Source organism: Pithys albifrons, chromosome 10 (assembly GCF_047495875.1).
Source record: "Pithys albifrons albifrons isolate INPA30051 chromosome 10, PitAlb_v1, whole genome shotgun sequence".
Classification (NCBI taxonomy): Eukaryota; Metazoa; Chordata; class Aves; order Passeriformes; family Thamnophilidae; genus Pithys; species Pithys albifrons.
In genome coordinates this window covers 1,921,018-1,941,113 of record NC_092467.1, presented here as the reverse complement: position 1 = coordinate 1,941,113, position 20,096 = coordinate 1,921,018, and the positions used below count along the sequence as shown (strand labels likewise).

At 43.9% G+C, this 20,096-nt stretch overlaps 1 protein-coding gene across 1 annotated transcript in view; it reads right to left on the bottom strand.

Annotated features, from left to right (window-relative positions):
• RGL1 (ral guanine nucleotide dissociation stimulator like 1) overlaps positions 1-20,096 on the bottom strand; it is a 61,909-nt gene that overhangs the window by 28,547 nt on the left and 13,266 nt on the right. Inside the window, exons 3-4 of the mRNA XM_071565121.1 lie at positions 9,467-9,675; positions 4,590-4,667 (exon numbers count right to left, since the gene is read on the bottom strand). Of these exons, the coding sequence (XP_071421222.1) occupies positions 4,590-4,667; positions 9,467-9,675 (287 nt within the window). The remainder of the gene's footprint in view (positions 1-4,589; positions 4,668-9,466; positions 9,676-20,096) is intronic.

Sequence of the window (20,096 nt, the reverse complement as noted above, 5' to 3'; positions counted from 1 at the left end):
CAGACCCAGCAAATCGTTCACCCGCTCACATCATATGCAGGTGCTTCTCACACTGTCCTCTCGCAGCAGGTCCAGGCTCAAACAGTCTATGCAGCCAGAGGCCTGAGTGGCTGCATCCTTTTGAGAGGGTTCTGTCTGCATTGACACCCCTCTGCTGATAACAGGAGCAACAGCTTTCATTTTTTTGGGAGGCCTGACTGCCTTGAGCTGTGGGGAAAGGTAGAAAAGAGAAACAAGCAAACAGAAAAAAAAAAAGGGCTGCAGAAATACCTGGGCTTCTGCCCTGCCTGTTCGTCCTGCCTGTGCAAACTGCCCTGCAAACTGCCTGTGCAAACTGCCCTGCAAACTGCCTGTGCAAACTGCCCTGCCACGCCCCCGTTCCCTCGCCCGCCCCCCGTTCCCTCGCCGCGCTCCCTAGAGATGTTTTTAAAGCCTTCTCACTCTCCTGCTAACGAGCAAGCCACACCTCCAACTCCCCTCTGAGTCACCTGCTGACAGCTGAAGGAGCAGCAAACAAAGCCTCATTCCAGTTTCCCATGACTCCTGGCTGCTAAGTTGCAAAGAGCAAGAGAAAGAACTACTTTTTGCTCTAATTTCTTTCCTCACCTGCTTTTTCTCAGATGCTGTATATCAAACAACATTTCTGACCTATATATCCTCATTTCAAAAAAACACAACCATAATTGAATTATAGTATGTCCTAGTTCAGCAGGAGGGACCAGCTAACCCTGTGTGGTGGTGATCAAAGCTGTGTATTCCACTCCCTCTATTCATTCCCCAAGGTCAATGGGCCATTAGCAGCAGCTGCCCAGGGAGCCATTATCACCTTCACACCCAGCCTGAGGGGGGTGTGGCTGCCAATGGGCCATCAACAGCTCAAGACCCCCTGGCTCCCAGAGTTAATCACCCATTGGGTGAGTCCCCGCCCAGGGGGAGGGACTGAGAGCTCCCTGAGAGTACATAAGGGGTGGGTAAGAAGACCTCGGGAACTTCTCGTCGGATCCAGAGCAGCAGCAGGACCTTGACAGGAGGAGATCCCCGCTCTCGCCCAGACCACAGCCCTCGCCTGCACCAACAGGTTTTTCTTTTCCTTTTGCTCTGGACTTGGGGGAACCACAGGGGTCTCAGCACAAGGGCAAACAAACCCCCTTGGGTTTGTGCCCCAGGACACTGGGTTATACTGCTGGGGTTTGTGAGTTGAAAGCAATTTCCCTTGTGTGTCAGTGTTGTTATTGTAATAGTATTATTAAATTTTAGCTCTGACTTATAATCTCTCTCGTGGTGAGTTCATTTCCCCTGCTGGTTCACCTTTAAACCAGCACATAGTACAAATCCATGGACCACTCTAATTATTAATGCTACTTGTCACACTGATAATTTTTGTTGGTGTTTAGTGCATATGTGGTTTTATTCTGAATTATCACATCTCTCAGTGTTATTTCTACTCTCTTCTTTTTGGAAGTCAACAGAAGTCCTGCACTAAAAAATATGCAGTGAATGGAGAAGTCCAAAGACAACCACCTGAGATGAGGAGGGAACTCTGTTACACCTCAACACAAACATGCAGAACTCAGACACAGCACCAGACAATCTTGTTTATGTGAAGGAAGAGCAAAAAAAATTGCTTATAGGAGGTAGAGGGTCAAGTAAGTTACTCCTTACAACTCTTATCACAATTCAGGGAGACATGGTGTCATATTTCTGAAAAACAGGCTGAAGTCCATGAATTCAGACATTTGACAACGTATGACCTTTTCAGGACTTTATTCTTCTCTTACTTGCAATCATGAACTTTTTAACTGACTGAAAATAGTAAGACAAGTGGAAAGCCAGCTAGTGAACATGAAAAGCTAAAGTGGGTCCCAATAGGGGAAAAAAAGGCAGGTTGTTTTATGCTTACAAAACCTTTCATGGTGTTCAGAGTGTCTATTTACAACTCTAAGATCCAAGGTATTTTTAAAGTTACAGCACCTTTGTTTGAACTGTGTATTAGGTGTACTTTAGCCAGATCCCAGGTGAAAAATACAATTTTTGACCACTCCAGCAGCCTGAAAATGATAGGAATGATGTTTAAGTGAACAGAAGAAAATCTCCTTGGCATTAGGGATCCTTAGAAGGCACATTTCTGAATATAGCTGAAGTGATCTTGGGTCAGTAACAACTACAGGTCACTGCAGCAAGTGTGAGAAGGAAGTGCTGGCTCAGCCTCAACATTTGGGAACACAAGGGCAGGTTTTTAGCTCCCCAAAGCCTCTCAGCCAAGGCTGTGCCACGAGTCTGCTCGAGCCCCAGAGCAGGACCTGCAGGTTCTGTGCTACAGGAACACTGTGGAATACTGACATAATTCAAACCAAAGTCAGATCATTGACATGCATCAGACATTCTCCTCCAAATATATTACAGCTCTACACTAGAAGCACAAAAGAGAATTTCAATGTAGAAACCAGGAGCCTGTGAACTTACAGTTCCTTCCACACATACTCTGAGATTTTGCAAAACTTTCCCCTTTCTTTAAAGCTCCATGATGTACTTAAAGAGCCATAAATTCTCCTCCTGCAGTTGTTTTCAATGTCTGCAGCAGTTTTTTATGTCAAACCACTGGAAATGCTTTAAATTGCATCTCCATTTCTAATGCCCCAACTTGATTTTTAAAGCCCCTGAACTGTCACCACAGGAGTCTGACAAATCCAGAAAGTCTCTGGCCACCAACCACAGGCTTCCCCAGGAGATATTTTTCCTCTGAGAAACAGAGTTAATGACAAGAAACAACATGGCTCTACTGCTTCTTCCTCCTATCTCTCCAAGTCATGTAAAACCAAGAACACAATTATATCATGTTTCTGCTCTATGAGAAAAGAGGGTAAATGCAATTACATTGGAATTATCCCAGACAAGAGGAAACCTAAACTACGGGAACCGTTAGGACTACAAAGCCAACTACTTTTCCAGATGCCATTGATCATATCTAAGAGACAAGGAGCCAGAGCAGCTGAGAGCCACAGAAACTTTTCAAGGAGGGAAGTGAATTCATGTTTATATGGGATATGTTAAAACCCCTGACAAATTTCTTTGTTGACAACTTCATTGTTGAGCTTTCTGTTTACATGTAGTTGGGTAAAGGTATCAAACTCAGATGTAAAAGGTATCTTATGAAGGCCAAAGGATCAATAAGAGATGTTCTGGTTATATCACTGAAAATTTTGTCAGAAAAACTCCTCAGAAGGTGAGGAACAGGAACAGGACACAGGCCCTATGCATTTGTCAGCCCCTGGCTGTGCAAAGGGCTCATGTGAGGGTTACATGCCAGGACAGAAGAAAGCACTGATGCAGCAGGAAACAACTCCAGGGTTGGTAAACTATGTGTGTCAGTAGGAAAACAATTCCAGTTGAAAAAAACCCTAACCCAAACATGCTTCTACTAAATGTTACTACTTCCCTTGCACACAAACCTTCAGGCACAGCAAAAAACTGATGCATTTTGCCCAAAGCCTCAGAGACACAATTAACATCAATGTTACTTTGACACCTTTTCTCTCTCCACGGACTCCATGAAAAGGCAGTTGTGGCATCAATCCCAACATGACTTACACTGGTGAAATGATCTTCCCCAATATAAATCCTGAGATTATTTTGCAGGAGGGTACTGCTTTATCTCATGTTTTATGACTGAGATAGGGGGAGGTTCAAATGGTTTGCCCAGGGTTGGAAGAGGCCACAGAGCTCAGTGGGAACCACTGGCTGTCTATTATTGCCTCTCCTCATCACTACATAATGCTGCTTTCTTGGTGCTTGTGACCAAATTTTAACTACCAGCTGTTGTTTGATAGTTCTCATGGCAAAACAGGAAGAAAATACTACAGCAGCCAGAAAAGAATTGGAAAGTTGAACTCCTATGTCAAGTCCTATGGGGCAAGAGGAACAAAAACCCAGTGGCACTGACAAGAATCAAGCATCTCCCCACTGTGATCAAATCTAATGACACATGCCACAGTGCCTGCAAACCACAGATGTCAAAGCACACATGCTGATGACCTAAGGCACATTTTACACCCAATGTCCACAGATAATTTGCCAGGAAGATAGCCAAACCAACATTTTCTCATTTAAATTGCAGTTCAAAACAGCTCTGCCATTTCTCTTGCAAATGAGGATGACCTCAGAATTTCAATTTCACTGTAAAAGCAGCACTGTAAATCACAGGGACACTAATGGAGAAGATACAGACAGACAGACAGACACACACACACAGCCTCTGCTGTCATGCACAATAACATCAGTCACAGGCAATAACCATTTACTGCCATAGATAAGGCAGAGGAAACAAACACTCCTTGTTTGTTTAATCAACAAACTGTTGGCCTAGATGTGCTCATCTCATGTTTAATTCTGAGATAATTTCCCTGTAAAGGATCCCTGGGTTATACTATTGTATATGTTACAACACAATTGAGATTTGGCCTTTCCACGAGCCTGCTTAAGCATGAAAACAGGGCTGTAAATGTGCAGTGGGAACGACAGCCCTGCTGCCCAACAACAGCCCTGCTGCCCACGTCCTCCTGCAGTGCCAAGCCCTGCCCATCCACACTTACGCCCGGAGTACCATCTCGGATTCCAAGGAATTCAGGTTTGCCACTTCTCCATGGCTCGAGGTCTCCAGGTTTCCAAACCTGAAAAAGGAGGTGGGTGTTTAGGAGAAAATCTACCAAATAAAAGCAATATCCCAAATAGCATCACTCATGTAACAGTTACCATAAACAACTACAAAGTGCTTCTAGTTCTAATTGCATATGGAATCTAACGGGTGGGCAACATAAGGAGCTTGAAGGTTATTTCATTCAGGAGGGAAAAAAGTCCTAAAGGGGCAGCCAGTACCTTCCAAGGTAATTAGTTAATTTATATGAAGCAGCCTGCACAAAGGAAGGATCAGCCACAACAGTGTTCTCCATGAGCCCTTCTGCCTGTTCTCCCTCCAACCTCTCCAATGTGCAAGGAGACTGGAACACAGCCCCTTTCTCCAACACAGCTTCTCCTTCTCTAGCACCTCACATTCCCTCCAACTCCAAGTGTTGTTCCACCCCAAGTTTTCTAGGGGCCATTTGTCATGAGTGGGAATGGTCCACGATGCTGTGAAACTACCACTGGGAAAGAGAAAACCATGGGAACAACTTCAACAGCACCAAAGGCACCCTGACCTACAAGGCAACATCCTGGGCCTTGCAGGCAGGATCATACACTCCATTTTCAGTGGGGGTGCTCACTGTTTCAGACACACAGCTCCATAATTGCCCACAAAGGATCCCAGGCAGCTTTAAGGAAGGGAGATGATGACTCACTGTCCACAAGGAGACAAGCTGATTTCATACACTCAGGTTTATACAACCTGAAATTAAACTGAAGAGTTAGAACAAGAGCATTCTTAAATGGCTGTGCTACAACAACCCGGTGTCAAATAGAGAAACACAATGGGCTGTTGTGTCAGAACTGTCATAAACTCATCAAAAAATGTTTCAATGGATAGAAGTGGTGGTAGTTTTCTGCTCCTCTAAAGCTTCAGTCTAAGGCTTCACATATAAGAATCCCAGACCTGTTGCTAAAGGGAGACAATTTCACTCTCCACTGCCATCAACTCTGTAAGAGGCCTAAGATACATCTCAGCCAGTAGACAAAAGATACTTTTCTCTCTGCCGTGAGAATTTTGAGTAAAAATTAAATTTTCATTTTCAGTTTTCAAAACTTGCTCTTAAATCTTTGAGTAAAATTTATTGAGATGACTCCCACTGTGATTGTTCTACGATTGCACAAAGTACTAAATATGCCTTTGCAGATTAGGCATTTGTGTTTAAAATCCACTAGAGACACATGCTGATTTTTATAAGATAAATCTGTAAGACAGCAATAAAGAGCAGGCAGTTTTCTGTACAGGACCAGAGAAGAACAAAGTTTTGTTAAGTTGCCAGATGTAAATCTCTGTCCATCTCTCATCTCTCCATGAACAATAGTCATTAAATACAGGTTAGGAGGAGTAAATGATCCAGCTGATGTAAAGAACAGCCTTTCTGCAGCCTTCCAGTGGCCTGTTCTCACCAGCTCCCTGACAAAGAGCCATTCACTGCCCAGCCTTGTATGAATGCTTTGCATACAAAAAGAGACTCAGAAACAAAAGGATCCTGCAGCTCACAGAACTTTTCAGCCTTGCTTGGAGTTACAGACTGCACTCAAAGGGACTCACTAAGCAAATGAGAACAGAATGGGATGGGTAGGACTGCATGTTTAAATACTGAAAAACAGAGTGGATAATGCACCCCCGGGTCTCTGTTAAGAAGAGAGAGGAAAATACTCTGAATAAGTCAGAACTAATAAGGAAAGGTGGTTCTGTGCAACAGCAATGCTTGTGTGCACTGCAACAAGCCTTTTGAAGGCCAGACCCTCAGCAAGAACAGGGTGGTTTGAATCCTACACATAAGGACTCATGGGAATGAGGTCACTTCTTTAGCTGGGTAGGCAACCCAGCTGGTATAATGCAGGAAAGAGAGGGAGTAACAACTGCTGTGGAACAGCAGTGAACCAAAGACCACATCAAGCTGCTGCCCCAAAACATGTGGCTCTGCTGCCACAGGACACATCCCTTCAGCATCCCCCTCTGCCGTCCTTGGCCTCTCCATTTACCCTCCTGCAAAAGGAGTTAATGGAAACCATACAGCTCCCTTGTTCTTTGCTGTCATTCCCCAGGTCTGGCTCTGCCATCAGCTCCCCACTCTGTACACTCCTCCAGACAGGGACTGGTTGCCACTTTATCTGTGCCAAGCACAGCATGGCCCTGGTTTGAGGGACACGATTATCAGGAAAAAATAAAACATGGAAGAGAGGTATTTGGCCTGCTTCTACCCTGATCTGGACAGCTAAACATCTTTGGATTCCATTGCACTTGTGAGAATACCACTCTGGAATATCCCCCTGGGGATAGCAAAGCACACCCAGGGGCAGGAGGAGCTGCTGTCCTTTCTCTCCTTCCAGAAACTTCCATCGAGGGCTTTCACACCAAAATCCCAACACTTCTTTTTCTTTTAATTCTCCCTACTCAGTTGTATCAAAGCAGCAGAAAGGATCAGAACACACAGTGTTAAAAGCTTGGCAGGTTTCCAAAGCTTCCTGCTGCACTTAGTTGCCAAACTTCCATAAATACTAAAGGGATTCAGATGTCCAATTACTCTTAAAGAGCTTTGAAAACACAAGGCATCCCCCCCCTCACTTCTCAACACACCAGTTTATGCTCAAAATTTTGTTTTGTGACTTCTTATCTATGTTAAAAGAAAACCTTTATAGACTGAATCTGGGCTAAAAAAATTGAAAGGGCTCCAATCTCAAATTTCATGAAAGGCAAAAGCTTAATGTGAAGTCTTAGAGGGATAATAACAACACTAATCATCATCATCATCATCGGCCTCTAAAACCGAAGTTTCAGTACAGCATCTACTTCTCTACTTGCCTCTGTCATACACAGAAGAGCACCTCACCTGCTTCTGGACAGAATAAATGCTTGCTGCCCCAAATGCAGTGAATATTTCACTGCTTGGACAGATCCTCTGCAGAGCCTCAAATGCCCAACAGGGATCCCCACACACTCAGGGGGCAGCAGAGCCACATCTCCCAGGACACTTTTGCAACAGTTCCAGGACTCTTTGCTTAATCTGGATTTCTGTACTTCTAATTCATACATCAGAAATTAAAACTGACAACAAATGTCAAAAATTGTACTTTTTTTTTGGTTACCTTTCATTACTTCACTGGAACACAGAACACAAGTACTCACAAAACACAGATTATACACTGACACCCACTTTGGTCTGTGTATTGGGGTTTTTAACAAGTATCACTAAGAAGAAACTTGTAACAATAGTCTCTTTGCTACTTATTCTGAACTAAGGCAGAGATGAAAACCAAGCTGCTTAAAATCAATTACTATCCATCTCTTTTTAAATTTTTCTTTGCAACATCTGCTTTCCCTCACAATTCCATATATCACAGCTGCAAGTAAACCACTCTAACTTTTATAGCTTCAATGTAATCTACATTTTCTCCCAAACCATAAAATTCTAGATTATACACGATACTCCAAAAGCCAAGAGAAACATCCATGGATTCTTAAGCAGTACACTCCTAAGATTTGTGGGAGGGGAAGGAAGCAGTGACCTCCCAGAATTTCCTGTGGATTCCATTATTTATTATGAAGACTGGGGATGAGGTTGCCAAGGTTGGGCACCCCAACCCTCTGAAGGGCACGTGGTAACCTGCTCAGAGCACACAAAGCAGCAAGATGAGAACTTGGCTCACAAAAAGTTCTGCTCTCTGGAGACTTTTTTCCTGGACTTTTTTGCCCTCTCCTGACATTTTAAAGCAGCATCAGAGGAGGGCAGGGCCAACTCCCTCAGAGCCTCACCATTTGCATATTTTATGCATCCACCATCAATTTTTAGCATTCTTCATGTTCTGTGTCAGCAGTGGAATGGGCTGAGAGGTAAAGTTCAGAGCAGTAAATCCAACTGTACCTAAGTTTGCTCTTTTCTTACTTAGCTGCCTCTTACCTGACTACCAAGTTATTACTGTTAACAGCATTACTAACTGAGCCACATAACATTCCTACAAAGCAACCAGGATTATCCTTTTCAGTTACAGGTAATTTATCCATGCCTTGATCCTTATCTCCCTAGTGGGAGAGTCAAAATTAAATCCTTAATTTAATTCTTTAGTTCTTATGCTACTTCTGTGTTCCAACTGCTAATTCTACATTCTAATCACTGTGTGACACAGTAACGATCTCTGTACACCACTTCATTCTGAAAATAAAATAAATATGACACTCTCAGAATCAGAGCACCTCTGACCCAGCCATGGCTCAGTCAGAATTTCAGGCAAGAAAGCAATGCCGTGTGTCCCAAGCATTTATGCAGACACAGCAACCAGGATTTAACAGTCTTACCCCATACAAGCCATTTTGTAACATTTAGCAGTTCTGGTGCTGTCTGGGAAAATTTATGGCTATAAATTCATGTGAAGGAATAGAAGGGAAGAGCAAATTCTTTCTTGTGTTTGTACAATCCCTGTTTCAAATCAGCTGCCTGCAAACAGGAGAGTTAGAGGGATATATCAGTATCCAGTAAAACACAGGAAGCTGTTGTAGGTATGACTTTGCAGCCCACACATTCTGTTGAGGGATTTTTTGTGGGGGAAAAGTTGAAATAATTTAGCAGGCAGACATGGCACATTTTCCCCACCTGGTGACTTAAAGAGCTGGGATGTGGAGAGAAATGCATTTATACCCTGGATGTTTATGCTGAAGTTCTGGATTTTGCAACATTCTTGACAACAGATCATTAAATCCATGTCCACTAAAAGCATTGGAAAAAATTCCTGACATTCTCCTGTCACGTAAATGATGGCTCAACTTCCCTTAAATACCGGCTCTTACCTGTCCAGGAGAAGTTCCAGTACTGCCCTGGTAGAGGCAAAGGCTCTGTATGTTGAGAGGAAGATGCTGATGTAGGAAAAATCTGCATCCCCAAAAGCTGTGAGAAGGTTCTCCACCAGTTTCTCCAAAGTTCCAGCTTTGATAGCCCTGATCTTGGATGTTTCATACTGTCTGACAGTGTGCTCTGGGGGTAACTGGTCTCCTTCACCCTGCAAAGGGGAACAAGAGCAAGGCACAGAAATCAGATCCCTGACTCAGCTTTCAATGGGTTAAATTCCATCTTTTCACCAGAGCTGCCCATCATCAGTTACTAAATGACACTGTGGATTTTGGCTCTCTGAGCACCAAATGCTGTGTCAAATAATGGAGTTTTTAAGTATCTTGAAGATATTTCCCTGACATTCTCCTCAAAATATTTTATAGTGTGACCACTCCCAAGTTAACTCACAATTCCATCACATGCTATTATCTGAAAGAAAATCCATTATCCCACAAAGAATAATACCACTGAAGGGAACAAAAGTGGTGATTCAGCATTTCACTGAACTTCTGAATCAACATGAAGACTGACCACAACTCTAGCACTGGCCCTTGTGATTCCCTTGCTGCAAACACCACCTTTGGGTGCCACAAAGAACCAAAGGTCAGGAGCACACCCGGGTGCAAAACATCTCATGATGCTTTCTCAACAGGGTGTCAAAGGCATCTTGCAAACAGTCCATTATTGCATTTCAATTTTCTCCTACAGTTCCCATTTGGCCCAATATTTGTCCACAAATGCAGGGTTTGAGGTTGGGTGTGTTTTTTAAACAGCATTTGTTTTTAATGCTTATAACCAGCCCAAAGTCTGAAAGAACCAGAAGCACTCCCTTAAATTCTGCCATTATTTAGAGGACAGTTCAGAAAAGTATTTTTGGGACTGGTTTAAATCCTATTTTGTAAAGTATATGGGAAGAAAATCCTTAAAAATGGGATTATAAATGTAAAATATTCAACTGAGGGCATGAAGGCAGCATGTTAATGACTTGTAGTTACTACCAACCCTGGCTTGGTGTACTGACAAAACACAAAGGAAAAAATCATCTAATAGTAATAAAATAATTAGGAACAGACATCCCACCCACTTCCTATTTATATCACTACCCTGCACTGGTTTGGAATTACTCCTAACAGATAACCCTCTTTGTTCTCAACAAATGTCTTCCACTTTATTCTGAAGTTCTGCCTTTAGCATTATTCCAAAGCTCTGCTATCTCATTTCCCAGCTTAACAAAGTCCAACAAACTCCTGTTGGTACATTAAAACACAACCTGCTCTTTCTATTTTAAAAATCCAAAATAGACTAGAGAGGGAAAAATTTTATAAAATTTTGTTCCATGGATGCAATGGCTTTTTTAAAGGTGTATAATGTGTAAAATATGTGACTTAAAGGTGGATTTGGAAATATACATAAATGATATCTCTGAATTCAAACTGTATCTGGAATTACATATGATACTGTCATTGCAGAAACAGTAACAGGATATGTTGTTACCACTGCTGGTATCTCTCACTTTCAAATTTTCCTTAACCAAAACTTGATTGGAAAAAACCCCTAATTTTCTTACAGACTTTTCATCTTACAATTAAAATGTACTTTTGAAAATGGCCTTTCCAACAGGGAGGAAGGTCTGCACCACTGTATTTAACTCTTCATTTTCTATACAGCAGATTGCCCCACTCACAATGTAATGGTTTATGGGCACGTACAAACCTCTTGTTCACTGATATGGCTGTGCTCAAAACAAGGTCAGAATCTGCTTCCAAGACTGACATAAAGCACAAAATTTTCCATTAATTGCAACACTGCAACCTCCCCGAGACATCATGTTGGGAGAAAGTTAAAAAGAAATATACCCCCCTCACCCCCAAAAAAACCCCAACTCGACAAAGCAACAAAAAAAACCCCCAACCCCAAACTCTGAAAAATGTGAGTTGAGCAGCGAAACCACAAAACTCCTAGAAATCATTGTGAGAGTTTAGGGATTGCTTGTATTTGCATTATTTTAGCAATTCTGTCTGTAAGTTTGAAAGGAAAGGGACTTGGCAGATGAGCTCAGTAAGAGCCTTGGAGAACGAGCCCTCGTGGGCTGACTTTGTGCTACCAGGAAACTCCTCAGTCTGGAGTTAATCAAGAGCCATCTCCTCACTCACACAACCAAAGGCAAAGGAGTTTGCACGGGGTCTGTGCTCCCTGCTCAGAGCAAAAATCCATCTACTGCCACTAAAAGATGTTCCTAAAGCTCTTTGCAAGCTGTGACAGTGACCACTGTTGATGATACCAATAAATGCCACCAGTTCTGCATCGTTTTGTACATCCAAACAACACCAAAAGGCTCTCCAGCTCCTGTTTGTCTCCTTCAGCACCACGTCCAGCAGTCAAAGAGAGATGCTAAACCCCACTATCTGGGGGCTTTGGTAACATTTTCTTGGTACTCTGCAATAAACACACATGGCACTTCATAGTCTGATTTATAGTTTTAAAAATCTCACTTTGATTTTTCAGGCAACAAATTCTAACTTGTCTTGATAATCTGAAAGTGTAAGTGACAAGCAAGCAGCTTCTTCCAAGACTTGTCAGTGTCTTTCAAAGACAAATGTGGAAAGGTTGAAGGGAGGCAATGCCTTGCAAATCCTTATTTTTTGTGGTTGTGCATGTGCTGATCTATCAGTGGATTGTTATTAACCACTGATACAGTGGAGAGGTTCCTGCTTCCAGGAGCAAGGCCAGGAAAGCGGCAAGCGGAGCTCCCCAGGACCAGGCCCCTTAGAAGCTTTGGGAGGCTCTTCCCGCCCCCGGCCCGGCGACCGCCCCGAATGGAACAAGTCCACACAGCCAGGAGGCCACGAGGAAAAGCCCATTTTAATAAGGGGAGCACGGGAATTTCCAGAATTTGGGCCGGAGTAACGCACTTCATTGGGTGCATGCAAACGAAGGGAAGGAGGGAGGGGAGGAGCGGCAAAAGGACCAGTAGGAGAATGAGGTGGGCGGGGAAATTCTAGGGTTTTGTGGGAAGAGGAAACTTGGATAAGGAACGACTAAGGGAAAAATAACCAGGGTAGCCATATTGAGGGAATAACATTTAAACTGGGGAAGTGTCCATCCAAAAGCCCCCACGGTCCCGATCCAGCTGCTGCACGCGCTCCCCGGGGTCTTGGACCTCCACATCTTCATCCACCCAGCGTTTGTAATATATCTGCCTCTTGGTGAGTTCCTCATCAGTCTGGTCTCCTCCGACACTGACTGAGTGTAATTTCAACATCTTTACTAAGCCTTGGCAATGCTGCACCTTCAGAGGGGCCCACTCTGTCTTAAGGTGATCATCTTACATCTGTACAGCACAAACATTAACTGCATACCCAGTTCTGGCTGAAACTGCCCTCAAACACTACTTGTTAACCTTCAATGGGATTACAAATCAATTATAAACTCCAGCAACTCCTACATTTATGTTGCATCCTAACAAGAGGGATTAAAGACTCAAGGTAAAAAAGAAAGTTAAAACTCTGATCAGTACAAAACCAGGTTTCTGACCAAATAAAGATGTGCAGAACTGTAGCAATTATTTCAGAAATACCACTGGAAACAATACTTTTTACCCAGAAAACCACTGCTCTGCACATTTTTTCCAATGCAAATGTTATCTGTTGAGATTCTGAAAATGTGAGTTGTGGAATGAAATAAATGTAATTGTTTTTTATTAGGCAGACTGGAAAAAAAATGCTACAACAACGAGGATGAACAATAAGGAAATCAGATATCAAGTGTTCTTCATACTCAGTCATTTGAAACATTACCACTCTACTAAGGACCTGTTTTATTCAGTAATTCTGCAGTTGCTTTCAAGGACATCTAATCAACATTTAAACTCTACTTTTACTGATTTTGACAGATTTTTGAATGCTCTTCAATTTCCTTGAAACTTTACAGCTTTCCCAAATGGAGAGTTTTCCATTCTGGTTTTATTAACTTAATGGACAGGCACTCCATGCTGGAATAAAAGGGCCTAAAGTACACTTTAACTTATAATTAAACTCAAAATAAGGCACTCTAAATGTGTCTAAATGTGAATCTCCTTTAACCTTCTGAAATTAGAAATAAGATGCTCTTTGTGATTTCACCCTTATTGTTTTCACATTGTTTATTTATACACAGGTTCTCCAACAGGTATCTTTAATATCTACACTCATCCTTGGGGGAAGGGAAAAAAAACAACAAACAAAAGAAAAGGAAAAAGAAATCAAATCATGGAATATCAAGTTTGGAAAGCTCCAGAAATAGTGGGTTCCATAACCACAGCCTAAGAAAAGCCTAATCCATTGTCTTGGTTTGAGATAAGCAACTGCCAACCCCCCCAAGCACAGAGAGAAAAGCCTCCCTCCTAACACCAGGGAAAGGGAGGAAAAGAGAGGGGAAAGAAAAAAAACCACTTCAAACTGCATTTATACTAAATCTACATATATTTTTCACAGAAAGAAAGAGACAATTAGAAGAGAGTACAAATACACACTCACACAAATCTGCAACAACAAGTTCCCCACCTCAACTTCTTAACGAACACACAAATTCTACTGTCCTAACTACACGTTACTTAAGAAGAAGCTTATTCCCCAGGGAGACAAACTCAAGCAGAAAGGAGAGACCCAGAACAACACATTTTACTTTCCTGAGGTACCCTGTGAGCCAGTGGTGGGCCTGGTCCTCTCCATCCCCCCTGGGACAGCATCGTGCGTCCTCCCAAGAGGAGGGCTGAGAAGCGACTGACTTAACCACTCCCACACTGGTTCCTCCTTCCCTGGAGATGATGCCATAATGTGGTATGGAATACAAAATTACTGGCTAGAAGAGGTCAGCTGTTAGCCCAGCCCAGCTCAAGTCAGCTGACAGCTTCGGCCTAGTCCACACTTCAGGGCCCAAATCTAGGCCCACCTAGGTGAACCCATAACATTCTCCACCCCTTATTCCATACCATATTATGTCACTCATATCTTAGGTTCTCATGCTTAAACACTTATTTTTTCAGGGCTGATTTCCACCCCTCCATAATGTGGCTAAGAGTCCATTAGGATGGGGTAGATATTTCAGATGGAAACAAAGCAGGTCATCTCAGGTTATCTTATCTGATGGTTCATGTCTTTCAATAGGGTTACCATCCTCTCTTCAGGAGTCTCTAGTTTCCCACTGGGGTTAAAATAGTGTTCACAGTCAGATCCACCCCTTGGCCTCATCCACCTACAGGTGGTCTGAGGCATCATAGGCCCACTGAGCCAGGAACAACCCTCCCCCAGCCAGTCCAGGGTGTGATGTTCTTCATTGGCTCGGCTCTTGGGCACATCAACACTCACATGATGGGTTTTCAATGATTCAACTCAAACGGCAGTGTCCCACCACACATCAACAGCTTACGCAGGCTTCTCTTCATGTCTTTCTCCTCGGTCACACAGAAGTACTACAGTTCACCATGTGAGCCATCCCCCTTAGCAGCAGTCCCAACAGCTTTGGCAGCCTCGGAAGCAGCCCCGACAGCAGCACAAGCAAGCAGCAGAGGCAGGAGCAGCCCCAGCGGCTCGCCAGCCCTGGCTCGCTTGCAGCCCTGGCTTGGCTTGCAGCCTCTCACGGCTCGCGGCCTCTCATGGCTCGCAGCCTCTCATGGCTCACAGCCTCTCACGGCTCACAGCCTCTCACGGCTCGTGGCCTCTCACGGCTCGTGGCCTCTCACGGCTCGTGGCCTCTCACGGCTCGTGGCCTCTCACGGCTCGCAGCCTCCCCCGGCTCGCAGCCTCCCCCGGCTCGCTCGCAGCCCTGGTGGCAGCCCCGCCAGCGACAGCCCCGGCTCCTGCGGGTCGCTCAGCACTGCGGGCGCTGGTTCTGGGTGCCGCATCTGTTGGGTTCTCTGCAGGGGGCTCCGCAGCACCTCTTTTCCCTGTTCACTGGGGTCTCACAATGGCAAGCACTCTTCACAACTGTGGATAACCTTAGGAACAGTGTTCACGGTTAAATCCACCCCTCGACTTTATCCACCTGCAGGTGGCCTGAGGGACGATGGGCCCATTGAGCCAGGAACAACTCCCCATGCCAGTCCAGGTGAGATGCTCCTCATCAGCTCCTGGGCACATCAGCATTCACATGATGAGTCCTCAGGGATTCAACTCAAACAGCCGTGTCTTGCCACACATGAACAGCTTTCATGGGCCTCTCTTTTCTGCAGTGGCTGCATTCACAGCAGGCACCAGTCGAGCTGTTTGAACTCACAAAGACAGTGAAACAGTGAAAACGAGCATTCAACAGCAAGGGAGAGTTGTTTACATTTTCTGTTCTGGATGTACTTAAACAAGGCACTTATCAATCTATGTTTCTACAACAATCCTCCCGGGAAGCCTGCCAAGATCCTGGGACACCCGCCAAGGTCCTCCGTCGCTCCCGAGTTTCCCGGCCAATGCACCATTAACTGTCTTGGTTTGAGATAAGCAACTGCCAACCCCCCCAAGCACAGAGAGAAAAGCCTCCCTCCTAACACCAGGGAAAGGGAGGAAAAGAGAGGGGAAAGAAAAAAAACCACTTCAAACTGCATTTATACTAAATCTACATATATTTTTCACAGAAAGAAAGAGACAATTAGAAGAGAGTACAAATACACACTCACACAAATCTGCAACAACAAGTTCCCCACCTCAACTTCTTAACGAACACACAAATTCTACTGTCCTAACTACACGTTACTTAAGAAGAAGCTTATTACCCAGGGAGACAAACTCAAGCAGAAAGGAGAGACCCAGAACAACACATTTTACTTTCCTGAGGTACCCTGTGAGCCAGTGGTGGGCCTGGTCCTCTCCATCCCCCCTGGGACAGCATCGTGCGTCCTCCCAAGAGGAGGCTGAGAAGCGACTGACTTAACCACTCCCACACTGGTTCCTCCTTCCCTGGAGATGATGTCATAATGTGGTATGGAATACAAAATTACTGGCTAGAAGAGGTCAGCTGTTAGCCCAGCCCAGCTCAAGTCAGCTGACAGCTTCGGCCTAGTCCACACTTCAGGGCCCAAATCTAGGCCCACCTAGGTGAACCCATAACATTCTATCCTTCATTAACACACCATCAAAGAAAACAGCGAGACAGATGAAACAGAAAAGTTGTTCAGTTGGTTTAGTCAAGTGTTTTTTTAAAGAAAAAGGCAAAGGTATTAACAACTTCCTTGCCACAGTGTTTCCTTCCAACAAACGCCTTGAACTTTAAAACTGAGCTGCTCCCAGTAAGGGGAAGGTTGTCCCACAGGTGTATGGACAGGTCAAACCCACAGCAAGTGACCCACAGTCAGGCTGCACTGAATCCAACCCACACCACAGAACCATTACATAAAAAACCCCGGTGGAAAGGAATAATTTTGCCCTAACAACAGCATGGCAATGACCAGACTAATCTCATCCAACAGAGTCACAAGAACTCCAAGGGGTTTGAGGACAGGTCCTGGCTGGCCACATCCCTCCTGCCACCAGTTCTGTGGCCCTGGCCATACCCAAGGGCCCTGTGTGCCATCACTGTCCTCTCTGTCCTTGGCTTCTGCTTAACTTCCAGCCTGAAAAACTCTTTGCATGACATGAGACTGCATTTGAAGCAGACTTTCCAGCCTAGGAAAGTGTGGCTTGCAGTGCAAACTTGCCTTCCCAAGGGAAGGCAACTTTTATTCTACATTGCATTTGGAAATAAAATGACTCCAGAGCTCTCTCCACTTCACTAACTCCCATTTCCCCATTTTGGATAGTGAGGTAAAAATAAAAATCAGAATTCTGCATGGTTACTGCACCAAACCCAGAAGCCAAAGGAACTTCCTGTGCTCTTTCCTACACTCCAGCAACAGTATTCCTGGATTTCCAAGGCTCCACCCTTTTCCTTTCCTACCTTACCACATAAATAACCACTCTTGGCAGCAACCCAGAGTTTCCAGGACCAATTAATTCCATGCTCATCACACAAAAGGCATTCTCCTTTTCCCCCTGGAGCTCTCAGCCTGGCTGGTATCTGTCTGAAGGGCTGGCAAACACCAACAAAGGTTTGGGGGGGCAGATCTGGGGGGGAAAGGAAAAGGAAAAAAAGCCTTTTATTTCAACAAAAGCTGTTGCTCAGTTAAAATTCACTCTAAGTGAATCAAAGCACAAGCAAAGAAGCCTAATTTACACATCACCTCTCCCCTCCTGCATCTAAACTAGTTTGAGGAAATGCATTAAGAAATTGAACCTTCAAAGAGCTCTGGGTTCAAATGGCATTGTGCAGCTCTTGGAAATAAATGGGGGAGCTTATCCAGCCATGGGAACACAAATTCCTCTCCCAATTTGCCCACTTAGAAGCATCTGTGCAGCAAAGGAATGTAGCCACATTATTCAGGGCCAATCAAGTCCTCCCAGAGGTTCACTGTGAAGCACAGGAGCTTTTTAAAGAGACCAAAAATCCCCCCAAGAGCTCAAAATTCCCCCCTCTATCTTGTATGATTTATGCACTTGCCTTCTGGTTGCTTTCTACCTACCAAATATCCCTTCTCATTCTGAACTCCCACCCCTCTTCTACAGAGACCTGTAACAAAAGCAAGACAAGCCCTCTAACCCTCTCCTCTTGTCTGACAGTGTCCTCACTGAGTTAACTGAACCTGAAAAATCAGATTACTGACACCCTTTTCTTTTTTCTTGGTTGTGTTTCACAGCCCTACACTTTGCCACAATCCTTAAGCACTCCAGAGATGTATTATTTTCATAACGTCAGTATTATGAAGTATTGCTTGTCCTGGCTTGGATTGGACATTGAAACTTAGCAAGTTCCTAATTTCAAACAGAAAAGCAAGAAGAAAAGACCAGCAAGTCAGGTAAGACTCTTGGTCATGTGCATCTTGTATTGCTGGGGGAAGAGCCACCATCAAATGACACTTTCTAGAAACACTCTTCTAATCCAGCAAATGAATATGTCCCAGGTCAAGTATCTCCCCAAAGCCTGTCTGTATTAGAGCAAAATTATTTGTAAAACTCGGTGTCCTCCTCCCTTCTGTGCACAGGAACACCAAAATATCCAAACACCAAACCCCTCAGCAAATAAACACACGAGATAATAAACAGCTAAGTGAGCAGGGGACCAGGACGAAGGCAAGGAAAGAGGCTGCAGTCCCCATTTTGGCACTAAAGTCAGCTCATTTTACAAAATATTTTGACTTCTGGAGCTGAAGGAAGTGTTGCAGTGTCTCCACGAGGGAAGAGCTCTGGAAAGTCTCTCTGGACTTCCACAAAACGGTCTGTGATTAATCAAAGCTAATAAAAGCTTTTACAGGTATGGATTCCAGCAGGTCCCTAAGGAGGGAGAGGCAGCTGGAGCAGCTCCCCTGTGCCCCAGCAATGGTGAAGGGTATTTAGTGTTCCTGCTAACAGCCCTCATCACAACTCCTCTTCCTCCTCTCACCTCTTCCAGTCTGTCCTGGAAAAGTGGAGGTGCCAAAGCTCTCAGGAACCATAAGGGAGAAAGGAAGGGGTGCTGAGCAGGGAAAAACAGAGTATTAAAGACAGCTCAAACATTGCACTTGACTCTGACACAGCTTTTAATGGTTCTGATTCCAGATTACAGCGACAGGTACAGTGTTCCTTCCATCCCAGAAATACTGAGAGTTCAAGCTCATAGCACAGCAAAGTCTGCATTTATATATCATATTTCTAAGCTGCCTCGTTGTTAAAAATGGTAACAACTATGTCTACCCTAAGAAATTCCAGACAAAAACTATTATAGAAATTTTGCTTGTGAAACACTAGTCACTAAACCATTTGCCATGTTTCTTTCATGAAAAGTGCTATAATATAACATGCTGTCATTTTTTAATAAACACGAAGAGTAGCAAGGAGGAGGGATGACTGATATTACCACCAACATAGTCAGGCAGATTTCACATGGTATCATGACTTTTGACTACCAACTGAATACTTGCCCTGTGAAAAGTAACACTATTTCTTCCTCCTTCCAGAAATGTAATTTAAATTAATTGTGGAGCTCATCATGGCTTTCTGCTCACTCAGTAGAAACAAAGAAAGTCCTGTATGAGACAGTAGGCAATAGTGCTACACTCAAAATGGATTTAAGGGGGCCACAAGTAATAATTCTATTGCATAACAGTAGCATGAACATGTATTACATAACCCCAAATGCTTTTATTCATCCTGATTGTACTGCTGGCTCTCCTTTTACACTGTAAACCTTGATAAAACAGAACCCAGAAATTAAATTCATACAAGTCAGGAAATCAGTGAACTGCTGCTGCACTCGGTTCAACACCAAGGGCAAGAGATTTTTAACAGCATGAATAGTTGGAAATTAAAACTGTAGGTGCAAGGAAAGTAAATACATTCTGACAGAGAAAATAGAAGGAGACTGGTCCAGATTTTAAAATAAACACAGCATGAATAAGGACCTAAATTGAGTTGTAAACTTCGTTTCCATGGCTGTGCTTTTTACTACCCTTTGTTTTGAAACTAGGAGACCTCTCCAGGGTGGGGTCTGAGTAGAACAAGCAGTAATGGTAAACTAACGTTTCCTAACAGTAAGTGTTACCAGTCTGGACATTTA